General features: G+C 40.1%; 1 protein-coding gene across 1 annotated transcript in view; it reads left to right on the top strand.

Moving 5' to 3' along the window:
- Positions 1-883: 883 nt before the first annotated feature.
- The window catches only part of LOC138958897 (synaptotagmin-17-like), a 59009-nt gene continuing 46359 nt past the window's right edge, over positions 884-13533 (top strand). The window contains exon 1 of the mRNA XM_070330218.1: positions 884-1693. Within this exon, the coding sequence (XP_070186319.1) occupies positions 1676-1693 (18 nt within the window). The 5' untranslated portion in view covers positions 884-1675. The remainder of the gene's footprint in view (positions 1694-13533) is intronic.

Raw genomic sequence — 13533 nt, forward strand, 5'->3', positions numbered from 1 at the left:
ATACAACGCCTACGAACGGAAACAATTTGGTGAAAGTGATACGAACGGACACCTGTTTTCGTCAAAACAGTTTTATGCAAATTCATTTCATCTTAGTTCTTACGGAAACGCCTTACCGTACGAACGGAAACATGCACTTTTGTACGAACGGAATCATGGCGTATGAACGGAATCGGCATGTTTTCAAAAGACAAGTGATTGTACAAAAGCCATGGATTTCTATAAACTTCTGTTCAAGCGAAATGTAACAGGCAATGATTTTGGTGATCATTTGCAAATAAGGGTTCAGATGAACGGAAACATCCTGCGTACGAACGGAAACATCCGGTGTATGAACGAATCAGTTGACACACCGTGAGACTGGCACAGAGAGACAGACACTGAGAGAGACAGACACTGAGATAGACAGAAAGAGAGACAGACTGAGAGACAGATACACACGCACGCACGCATACGACACGCACACACACACACACACACACACGCACACGTACACACACACACACACACACACACACCACACACACACACACACACACACACATACACACACACTTTTCAAGAATACAAAACCACACAACCTAGCGCCTGTTCTCAAGCAGCAGCTCAAGCATCTGGCGACCGGCGCTGCGGCGCTGCGCAGCAATGCTACAGCACACTACAGCATTGCGGCAACGCACGGCCACCGGCGGATCGATCAGTAACAACGACGTGGCCAGGGCTGTTGTGATCGTCGCTGCTGGCTGTCTCTCGACCCCCTCCACATCATATATCCTCCTCTCTCTCCTCACTCTCTCACCCTTTGCCGCTCTCTCGCTCTCTCACAATAGTCGCGCACGGCGATACATGCAAAGACAGTTTAGAAAAATCCGTCGAAGGCTCGGCTTGCATTCAGTCTCTGTCTCGCTAGACTTGAGACCAAGACCCCTGCATCAGCGTTTTTTAACAAACTTTCTGCGCTTTGCACGACTCCAGCAGTGTTAGGTCATCGTTTGCAGTGTCCAGATGGTTCAAAGGCCTTCCATTGCCCTTCAAGCTGGCAGAAATCTGTGCAGCGGGTGAATACATACGAGAAACGACCGCTGGGGTTCTCTCCACTACAACCCTAACATTGACTGACACACGGGGCGGGTTTTTTCTTCCATCTGGACGTCTTGTCTTCCGCATGTGTTATTGCAGATTCGCCCGTTCCCAGAACCTGGACATTCCTGGGTTCTTATGCTGCCCGTGTTTCATAGCCTAAGCAATTTACTGCAAGTTTACACTGCTGATTTATTCAAACGGTCGGCCTTCTCGACTTCGTTATTCTACTGAACGTTGCAGCTTTTGATAACTGCGAAAACTGTATCCAGTCAGATTCTGCCTTGCTCAGCGAAATAACATAACAGGCGACTTCAAGCTTTGCCTGTTTTGTTGTAAAAGGAAGGCAGTTTTGAAGAAATGTTCGAGGAAAACAGAAAGACGATTATGTTTGTAAACATGACTGCCAAACATCAGAATTGAGGCTTGATGCAGATGTGATCACGAGAGTGACAGTCGTTGTCTTGTCAAGCTTCTGAGGGTTGTGCTCTGTCCTTGACTTTCTTCTTATGCCTTTGCTGATATAAGACTGCTGTCGCTTCATACGATATTGGCCTCGTTTTACTCGTCATCGTCATCGTTTTAAGTCGTCATCATGACTATGTATGAAAAGGTGAGTTGCAGTGATTCGTCTAATTTGTCTTATGTGCTTATTTGTTATCATGCTTGTTCTTTGGTTGTGGTTTGTTTGTTTGTTTGTTTTTTGTTTGTTTGTTGTCGTTGATTATGATTAATGAACACTGCCACTAACGACAACAACAAAAAATGCGTTCAGGAAAAAAAGCTACTGGTGAATAAATGAAGATGGAAAACTGACATGTGACCAGTTATATTTATCTCGGCGCTACAATGGGCATCCTCTTATACATTTATCTCATTTCCCGTATTGTTTACATTTTATGTCGTGATGCAATCCACAAAAGACAACGCAGCGTAGAACAACACACAGATCAATAAAAGCAAAGATGTTCCGCTGCGGCAGCTGTGAAATGGCTTTTGTGTTTTCTTGTTGTTTTGTTTTTGTTTTTAATTGCCTCCGTTGAAGCTGCTATAATTTAGTGTCTTCGCCATATATGCCCAAACGTATGGCGGTTTCGGCAATATTTTTTTGAAGATCGAGGCAGTACTCAGGTGCCTCAACCCTTTCTCGACTGTGGAAAAGTTCAATAGCTCTGAATAAGTGACTGCAACGTTTCAGTGCTTTGAAATCAGGTGAGCCAACGCCTGGCGACCATGCTTTGTCTTTACACCCCCGGTATAGGGGTGTGTATAGGATTCGGTCCATGTGTTTGTTTGTGTGTTTGTGTTCGCATATAGATCTCAAGAATGAACGGACCGATCGTCACCAAACTTGGTGAACAGGTTCTATACATTCCTGAGACGGTCCTTACAAAAATTGGGACCAGTCAAACACACGGTTAGGGAGTTATTGGTGGATTAAGATTCTACAAGGACTTATAGAGGGATATATTAATGGTCAAAGGGAAATAACCTTCTCAGTTGGTGGCAGTGAGAATGGTAAGGACGGGGGTGTTTTTCCTACCTCGGAGGAATTTCTTGTTTTTTCTTCTTTTGTTTTAAATGTATTCTCTTTTTACATTTAGTCAAGTTTTGACTAAATGTTTTAACATAGAGGGGGAATCGAGACGAGGGTCGTGGTGTGTGTGTGTGTGTGTGTGTGTGTGTGTGTGTGTGTGTGTGTGTGTGTGTGTGTGTGTGTGTGTGTGTGTGTGTCTGTCTGTCTGTGCGTGTGTGTGTGTAGAGCGATTCAGACCAAACTACTGGACCGATCTTTATGAAATTTGATATGAGAGTTCCTGGGAGTGATATGCCCGGAAGTTTTTTTCTTTTTTTCGATAAATACCTTTGATGACGTCATATCCGGCTTTTTGTAAAAGTTGAGGCGGCACAGTCACACCCTCATTTTTCAATCAAATTGATTGAAATTTTGGCCAAGCAATCTTCGACGAAGGCCGGACTTTGGTATTGCATTTCAGCTTGGTGGCTTAAAAATTAATTAATGACTTTGGTCATTAAAAATCTGAAAATTGTAAAAAAAAAAAACATTTTATAAAACGATCCAAATTTACGTTCATCTTATTTTTCATAATTTTCTGATTCTAAAAGCATATAAATATGTTATATTTGGATTAAAAACAAGCTCTGAAAATTAAAAATATAAAAATTATTATCAAAATTAAATTTTTCGAAATCAACTTAAAAACACTTTCATCTTATTCCTTGTCGGTCCCTGATTCCAAAAACATATAGATATGATATGTTTGGATTAAAAACACGCTCAGAGAGTTAAAACGAAGAGAGGTACAGTAAAGCGTGCTATGAAGCACAGCGCAACCGCTAACGCGCCAAACAGGCTCGTGACTTTCCCTGCCTTTTGCACTAGCGGCGGACTACGTTCAGTTTCATTCTGTGAGTTCCACAGCTTGACTAAATGTAGTAATTTCGCCTTACGCGACTTGTTTTTTTTACATTTAGTCAAGTTTTGACTGAATGTTTTAACATAGAGGGGGGAATCGAGACGAGGGTCGTGGTGTATGTGTGTCTGTCTGTCTGTCTGTCTGTCTGTCTGTCTGTCTGTCTGTCTGTGTGTGTAGAGCGATTCAGACTAAACTACTGGACCGATCTTTATGAAATTTGACATGAGAGTTCCTGGGTATGATATCCTCAGAGGTTTTTCTCATTTTTTTGATAAATGTCTTTGATGACGTCATATCCGGCTTTTCGTGAAAGTTGAGGCGGCACTGTCACGCTCTCATTTTTCAACCAATTGGTTTGGTAAAGTAATCTCCGACGAAGCCCGGACTTCGGTATTGCATTTCAGCTTGGTGGCTTAAAAATTAATTAATGACTTTGGTCATTAAAAATCTGAAAATTGTAATTAAAATTATTTTTTTATTAAACGATCCAAAAACAATTTCATCTTATTCTTCGTCATTTGCTGATTACAAAAACATATAAATATGTTATATTTGGATTAAAAACAAGCTCTGAAAATTAAAAATATAAAAATTATGATTAAAATTAAATTTCCGAAATCGTTTTAAAAACTATTTCATCTTATTTCTTGTCGGTTCCTGATTCCAAAAAACATATAGATATGATATGTTTGGATTAAAAACACGCTCAGAAAGTTAAAACGAAGACAGGTACAGTAAAGCGTGCTAGCTATGAAGCACAGCGCAACCGCTACAGCGCCCAACAGGCTCGTCACTTTCACTGCCTTTTGCACTAGCGGCGGACTACGTTCAGTTTCATTCTGTGAGTTCCACAGCATGACTAAATTAAATGTAGTAATTTCGCCTTACGCGACTTGTTTACATTTAGTCAAGTTTTGACTAAATGTTTTAACATAGAGGGGGAATCGAGATGAGGGTCGTGGTGTATGTGTGTATGTGTGTGTGTGTGTGTGTTGTGTGTATAGATCGGTTCCGAGAAAACTACTGGACCGATCTTCATGAAACTTCACATGAGAGTTCCTGAGTATGATATTCCCAGACGTGTTTTTCATTTTTTTTATAAAGGATTTTGATGACGTCATATCCGGCTTTTTGTGAATGTTGAGGCGGCACTGTCACGCTCTCATTTTCTAACCAATTTTGTTGAAATTTTGGTCAAGTAATGTTCGACGAAGGCCGGACTTTGGTATTGCATTTCAGCTTGGAGGCTTAAAAATTAGTTAATGAGTTTGCTCATTAAAGTTGTCGTTAAAATCAATTTTTCGCAAACAGATTTAAAATTGATTGCATTGTATTCCTCATCTTCTCCTGAATTCAAAAATATATAGATATTTTGTGTGTTTACTCTAAAAATGTGCTCAGAAAGAAAGAAAATAGGTTCAGTAAGTAGTACGGGCGCGTGCTTCGTCGCGATATAACCTTCGTGGTTGAAAACGACGTTTAACACCAAATAAATAAAGAAAGAAAGTGCTTCGCGGCGGCGAGCGTGACCCGTCTCGGTCTTCTGTTAGCCGAGACTATCTGAATGTAGTCTCAGCTATGATTGGCTTGTGATGTTGATCTTGACTAAATGTTGTTATATCGCTTCACGGTCTATGGAACAATGAATTTCAAAATGGAATCCAGAAAAGATGTAGCATTATAGTTTTAGGAGCGAGTCCGCACACATAGACATACACACGCGCACGCGCGCGCGCACACACACTTTTTCTTTTTTTTTAATCTCAAGATATCTTTTTATTTTCGAGATGAGAACGTGCACGTGACAAATGTAGCTAAATCGGTGTCAGATCTCTAGCTTTGATGCACCCTTTGGCCACGTTCATTAGCAGAAGTGCTCGTTGCCAATTACTGAAGTGGTCTCGCCGTTTGATGTGTCTGTTGTTAACGCTTGATTGGAAGAATGGATGGATACAAACTCTGCAAAACAATTATTGCACCGATTTTCGTACCCCAACTAAAACATTAATTCTGAAAGTTTCGAAGCAATCCATTCAGCCATTGCTGAAATGCAGCGCTTTTTGTCATGGTACCCCTCAAAATGGACGCAAAAACCTCTCGTTTTCTAGTGCTCATGCGATCCACACCTGCATAAGCAGAAATGACTTAACACAAGAGATACGCAAGATAGCAAAACAAAACAACATGTTCTGGATAGATAATGGATTTGGCTTTCTCCTCGTATGTAAACAGTGAACAGTTGTGCCTATTCTGAATTTTGTACGTACCTGACGTTTTTGTCAGGTCGATTTTGGGGGTAACCTTCGTTCGGCGGCGGTCACGTGACACATATAATATAAGTCTTTTATCCGTAAAGTGTGTAAGATAGCCAAGGGGACGGACTTTCATGGCATATAAACTTTGAATGAAGGGACGCGGGAATGAATGTTTTAATTGTGGAACGGAAATGGGAGCAATATGTTTTTTTGCAGAGCTTAGACTGTTTGACGAATGATGAGTCGGTGTGTAACGGCTTTTTGAATAGACAGATGGTTGGATGGATGGCCTTGAATTGGTGGAAAGTTGGATGGGTAACTGGGTTGAATGCATAACGAAAGGATCTACTGATAGCGTTTAGTTGGGTGGTCAATGGATGCATGGGTCGAAGGATGGGGTAGATGGTCGCATAGATGGATCGGTAGTTGAGCTAGATGCATGGACCTACTGATAGCGGTCAGTTCATCGGATGTCCTTATCTCACCAGTACCACGTATATCGACCTTTCTTAAGAACGCGCATGAGCGTGAGGGAAAGCACTTGACCTTTTCGAACCGAGCAAAAGCTCTTCATTGTAAAGCGTTTCCAAACTCCGACATGTCAGGTAGATCACACATGTCTAAGGTCACCAACAACTTCAACAATTGCTGTTAAAAAAGCGAAAACAAAAGTCCAATATCGACCTTTTATAGGAAGAAAACTGAGTGTGAATGGAAATGTTGAAGGAAAACACTTGACCTTTTAAAACCCGAGCAAACTTGTTGACTGCATTTTTGTGTGTGCATCCTACGAGATTGTTTGTGAATCACCCACTTCTTATACACTATGATTTCAACAACGACAGATATCCAAAAACAATCACAGACAATCTGATACCGACAAGAGAATGAATGCGTATAGAAACTTTGAGCGAATACACTTGACCTTTGAAAAAAGAATCAGGAAATGTCATCGTTGAAATATCATTGGTAAGATGTTCTGAGAGAGTAGAAGAGGCGCTCGCTGAGATCAATTTTACTTTGACACTTCCTGGTGTATACAATTACATTTACGTCATGTTTGATTTATAAGTTGAGAATAAATCGATAGCGTTGAGACGGCCACTTGTGCATTACGTTTCAATAACGATCATATTTTTATAACGAATATTGTTGCTTCGTGTTGGTCAAATGTCCTCACAATGCAAATGAGTTTCAGTTTTGATGGCATTGTTTTCACATTAGGACAAAACAAAAAATTTCTCGGTCAAAGGCTCATGTAGACTTCTTTTCACTGTATGAATAATAAAGTAACATATTCCGCCGTTGAGGATAAAGTTTTCTTTTTTGTAGAACTTTGGATTGGATTTATTACATAATTATATGACATAGCAAGAAACTTTAATTTTTCGAAAACTTTGGATTGTAATCATTTGATCACATGCCAAGAAACCACTTAAAAGGTGGATGTTTTTCTCCATTTTCTCTTTTGTCTCCCTCAAGGTGCAGCGTGAAATGTTCCGTTGTGAAAGAACCTCATCCTTCGCATTAATCTTTTGCCTTTTTTTCAGTGCTTCGATTTTTAAAAGAGAGACACTAATCTAAATATGGCAGCGTCATATTAAGTTCTTGGCGTTTTGCGCAGATAATATATGTTTTGGGGTCTTTTTATATTTAGTCAAGTTTTGACTAAATATTTTAACATCGAGGGGGAATCGAAACGAGGGTCGTGGTGTATGTGCGTGTGTGTGTGCGTGGGTGTGTGCGTGTGTGCGTGTGTGTGTCTGTCTGTGTGTGTGTGTGTGTAGAGCGATTCAGACTAAACTACTGGACCGATCTTTATTAAATTTGACATGCGAGTTCCTGGTTATGAAATCCCCGAACGTTTTTTTCATTTTTTTGATAAATGTCTTTGATGACGTCATATCCGGCTTTTCGTGAAAGTTGAGGCGGCACTGTCACGCCCTCATTTTTCAACCAAATTGGTTGAAATTTTGGTCAAGTAATCTTCGACGAAGCCCGGGGTTCGGTATTGCATTTCAGCGTGGTGGCTTAAAAATCAATTAATGACTTTGGTCATTAAAAATCTGAAAATTGTAAAAAAAAATAAAAATTTATAAAACGATCCAAATTTACGTTTATCTTATTCTCCATCATTTGCTGATTCCAAAAACATATAAATATGTTATATTCGGATTAAAAACAAGCTCTGAAAATTAAATATATAAAAATTATTATCAAAATTAAATTGTCCAAATCAATTTAAAAACACTTTCATCTTATTCCTTGTCGGTTCCTGATTCCAAAAACATATAGATATGATATGTTTGGATTAAAAACACGCTCAGAAAGTGAAAACAAAGAGAGGTACAGAAAAGCGTGCTATCCTTCTTAGCGCAACTACTACCCCGCTCTTCTTGTCAATTTCACTGCCTTTGCCATGAGCGGTGGACTGACGATGCTACGAGTATACAGTCTTGCTGAAAAATGGCATTGCGTTCAGTTTCATTCTGTGAGTTCGACAGCTACTTGACTAAATATTGTATTTTCGCCTTACGCGACTTGTTTGTTGTTGTCTTTGTCTTTTAATTTTTATTGTTTTCTTTTTTTTCTTTAATAAGAAAACATTCTTTCCGTTCTTTTTTTCCGAACGACTACTCCTTGTTCATCGTATGACTGCCCAGAGCAAATCAAATCATTATCTGTTACACTTTCTTTGTCAAACGCCGCTCAAGACTTTTTCTCGTCGTATGAATAATGAAAATGATTCTGTTACGTTTCACTGCATTTGGACAGGGCGTGTAAGTGTCCACGGGGTTATGTGGAAGTCTGTGCGATTAGTCTATATTATTCTTTCACTGTTACTCGCCTACCCTGGATAACTAATAACTATATAGAATATCAACCTCTCTCCCTGCCCCCCTCCCCACCCCATCTCACTCTCTCTCTCTCTCTCTCTCTCTCTCTCTCTCTCGCTCTCTCTCCCTCTCTCTCTCTCTTCCTCTCCCTCTCTCCCTCTCCCTTTCTCTCGCTCTCTCCCTCTCCCTCTCTCTCTCTTTCTCTCTGTGTCTGTCTCTCTCCCTCTCTCTCCCTCTCTCTCTATCCCTCTCTCTCTCTCCCTCTTTCTCTCTCCCTCTCCCTCTCCCTGTATCTCTCTCTCTCCCTCTCTCTCTCTCCCTCTCTCTCTCTCCCTCTCTCTCTCTCGCTCTCTCCCTCTCCCTCTCTCTTTCTCTCTGTCTCCCTCTCTCTCTCTCTCTCCCTCTCTCTCTCTCGCTCTCTCCCTCTCTATTTCTCTCTGTCTCTCTCTCTCACACTCTCTCTCTCTCCCTCTCTCTCTCTCCCTCTCCCTCTCTCTCTCTCCCTCTCTCTCTCTCTCTCTCTCTCTCTCTCTCTCTCTCTCTCTCTCTCTCTCTCTTCCCCATTACATTGCCCTTGATTCCCTTCGCCTTTAGCAGGGTTTAATTAAACTCAAACACATATTGCTGATGTTCACTGTACTTGTGTTATCAATGCGAACAGCAAACATATTCGCAAGGACAGTCCTATATTTTCCTTAGGCTGTTATTGTTTATAATTGGAGTTGCAGCCTTCTAGGCATTCGAGAAAATAGTAATTGATATACAACACCATAGTTTTGTTTACTTTACATTTTCGTAATGCACTTGTGGCGGACGCCGGGGCCAATACATTGCATACGTCAATCAAATGAAAACTAGGTCGTCGTGACGTCAGTAAAAACATCCCCCTTTCCGATGACGCAAACCGCCCTCGAAGAAATCGTTGGAGACGAGAAAGACTAATCTGCTAGTAAATTCCTTTGCACCATCTCTGAGTCTGATAAAGCCTGAAATGTATTCATCGCTGTGTCTGTGTCCTCGTAAAATCCATTATGATTGATTCTCAGTCTGCTGCGGAGAAATAATATTGAATGCCAGTTGATGGTATTGTTCTTCTGTCACAGATGGACAGATAGAAAAGAAACGAAGACGCTAATCGTGACTGTGTGTTAGTCATGATAGAGGTACATCAAAGTAGTTTTCTGCATTTAACAAATGCAGAAGCAATAACAGGACTTTCTAATCTCGAGACGTTTAGTCTATTCGGCAGTGGGCCTATGTTCCTGATGAAAATCATCTTGGGGAGAAAACAAATCAACACAGGCCTACAAACTATGTTCGAATCTTAGTTAGTTCATGAAGAGAGTTTTTAGTCATTCGAAAATGACAGAAATACTCATTCATTCATTTGCTTTTGCAAATCTTCGCCAAATGAATATTTATGAAAAACTCAGAACTCAGAAATGGTTTACTGTGAAGCCATCGGCCCGTACACAGATTGGGAGGGGGTGGGGTGGGGGGGGGGGGGTGGGATCGAAACAATCGCGATATGTACATAGGATAATGTCATGGATAACCATGTTGTTTCCTCAGTCCAACACTTAATTTGGTCTGTTTACAGTTTGTATTTCCGCCGTAGTTATCACGCGCGAATCGAATGCGATTTGGGAAACAGTCTTAGTATCTGTATGCCCATCAAGTCACAGCGTTTTGTACACAACACGTCTTTCATGTGCGTTCTGAAGTCAGCAGCAAGCGCAATGCGGCGCTATCCTGAGTCACGGGTCACTGGCGACAGCGTCAGGGTTGTCACTCTGGCCTACTTGTTTGATTACTTGACAACAGGCACGAATATTGATGAAGAGGTACGTTGTAATCAACTATGATGGAGCAAAAGATTCACACAGCTGTGACCCTTGATGGGAAACTGATAGGTCGAAGGTTAACGTTACTGACAGAATGATACGTTAAATACATGGCACTTTTGCCGCCAACAGATGAGATTTCAGCACTTAAAACATATGATTGATGGACAGATTACTTGACATGTACGCCTAAAATGTCATTGTGGAAGCATGCCGCAGTTTTAATGTTGTTTCATTAATGCTGTACATGTTTTGATGCGCAGATTAATTTAGATTGACGTCTACGTTCATGTAGAAGCATGCCACAGTGTTAATGCTGTGTCAGACAAGTTCACAGATTATGGACATGCAGTCTTCACGTGTATTTTTCATCTTTGATACAAGCTTTCATATGTCACTAATTGCTTTGACGTGACCTTTAGGGCTTTGCAGAATTATCAAGCCTTCATGCATCTCTTCTCTTACCCAAAGATATGTATAAGGTACATACCGTTCATCCATGATATCGTGTGGTATCTCGTCTCAACAGGGTGAATGAATATCATTGATGACCTCACTCGAGGCGTTGCCGATAGTGACGTCATCATATTCATTCACCCTGTCGAGACGAAATACCAAGCGATTCCATGGATAACCCAATAAAAGAGATTTTCGCTCTGAAATGACTTCACAACGTACAAATAAATTTCAACGCCAAAAGTGTCATCATAAGACTGGTACTATGTTGTGTTTGTCGTCTCCTATAGCTTGACTCGATTGTTGATCCGAAAAGTGCATTTTGCCGCTGTTCCTAGTTTTTTTTTCTCTTCACTTATTGTTAAACGTTGCAAAGGCATCATAGATGACTGTTTTCATACATGGGATTAGCCTATCCATACACGGGCTAGATTATAGATAAGCTCCCTAGACTAACAAAGACGAAGAAGGGAAATACATGGGATACTATTCTGTATATCCTTGCTAAATGAGTGGAACAATATAAAAAAAATAAGTCACTATAATTTGACTCGAGCTGATGTAAACAGGCGAGCCTTATGTAGCGCAGAAACACATTTAAACATGAACGATCGAATAGTTAATGCGTGTGTGTGTGTGTGTGTGTGTGTGTGTGTGTGTGTGTGTGTGTGTGTGTGTGTGTGTGTGCGTGTGCGCGTGCGTGCGTGCGTGCGTGCGTGCGTGAGTGAGTGCGTGAGTGCGAGCATTCATGTGTGCGTGTGCTGTCCGTAGGCGTTCTAAACTTGTCCAAAACTAAAAAATAAACCTACATGGTCGATTACAAACTGTGACAAATATAGCGCTACTTGATAATTAGCGAGAAACAAATGGGCTCGCAAGCTTAACTGCTGATGAACGGGCTTTCAACAGATGTTCTGATAATTATACTATTTGTTTTCTGACAAACGGCCACTTAATTTAGGCCAAAATTATAGTGATAGTCAAACACGATAAATTGCTCTTTTCGGAGTTGACTACTACATATTTAAAGGGTAAATAACCGCGGTTTTGATGGCCCGTTGAGGGAGAAAGTCAGTGACTTTATATGTATTATGCGAATGTTTACAATGCCATGGATGGATAGATGGATAGATGGATAGATGGATGGATTTTGCCCTTGCTTATCCTCTATTGAACATTTCAGAACGGTTTGATAAGTACACAAAAGCAGCCATTGAAACTGTTCTGGAGACTGACAAGGGCTGATCTTTGGATTGAAAGCAATGCACGTAGATGTATGTCTAGTTTACGAAATTCGATTTTACAAAAAAATGTAAACTGAATAACTCTTAACCCCCCCCCCCCCCCCCACTCCATATTGCCCAATAATATTTTCCACTTTGAGTATGGGAACATATTTTGATTTTGAACTATGTCTTTCAAACGAGCCAGGGCCGTGAAACCGATACAATTCTACCTGAAAAAAACTGACTGTGTTTGCTTTCAGAAGGGAACAAACAACAGAAATGTGGTCAATGATTCTGAAATATGAGCTGGGTGTGATGAAAATACTACCACGTCTGCAAAAACACTAAACAACAACAACAACAACAACAACAACAACAACAACAACAACAACAACAACAACAACAACAACAACAACAACAACCATGGGAGGTGTTTTGGTCCTTGATCAGTTTTGTTTTGCTTTCGGCCAAAAAGCTTTCCATATCTATGGAGCATATTATATGGAAAATGATACCATGAACGGTGCCATTTGGCACATACACAGACGATTGGACAATTTAGCTTAATTGCTGATGAGATATTTCGCAGATGTTCGGATAATTATGTCATGTTTGCTTCTGTCGTGATATCTATGGAGCTTTCGGGATAATTATATACTCATCATTCACTTAGCTGTTGTGTTCTTGTACTCGGCAGAATGTTTTACCGCAAAAAGAACACGTAATATTTATTTGTGATTTGGATGATTTCAGGATCATTACCATACTCATCATTAACTCCCATTTAGTCGTTCTTGTACGTTGCTAAATGGCTAAATGTTTGTCACACACAGCTTACGTGAAAGACTGACCAAGTGTTCTATTTGGATTTTGTCTAAACAAAAATGTATTCAATTTAAATAATAATAATAATAATAATAATAATAATAATAATAATAATAATAATAATAATAATAATAATAATAATAATAACAAGTCGCGTAAGGCGAAAATACAATATTTAGTCAAGTAGCTGCCATTTTTCAGCAAGACCGTATACTCGTAGCATCGTCAGTCCACCGCTCATGGCAAAGGCAGTGAAATTGACAAGAAGAGCGGGGTAGTAGTTGCGCTAAGAAGGAGAGCACGCTTTTCTGTACCTCTCTTTGTTTTAACTTTCTGAGCGTGTTTTTAATCCAAACATATCATATCTATATGTTTTTGGAATCAGGAACCGACAAGGAATAAGATGAAAGTGTTTTTAAATTGATTTGGACAATTTAATTTTGATAATAATTTTTATATATTTAATTTTCAGAGCTTGTTTTTAATCCAAATATAACATATTTATATGTTTTTGGAATCAGCAAATGATGGAAAATAAGATAAACGTAAATTTGGATCGTTTTATAAATTTT

This window comes from Littorina saxatilis, linkage group LG2 (assembly GCF_037325665.1).
Source record: "Littorina saxatilis isolate snail1 linkage group LG2, US_GU_Lsax_2.0, whole genome shotgun sequence".
Lineage (NCBI taxonomy): Eukaryota > Metazoa > Mollusca > Gastropoda > Littorinimorpha > Littorinidae > Littorina > Littorina saxatilis.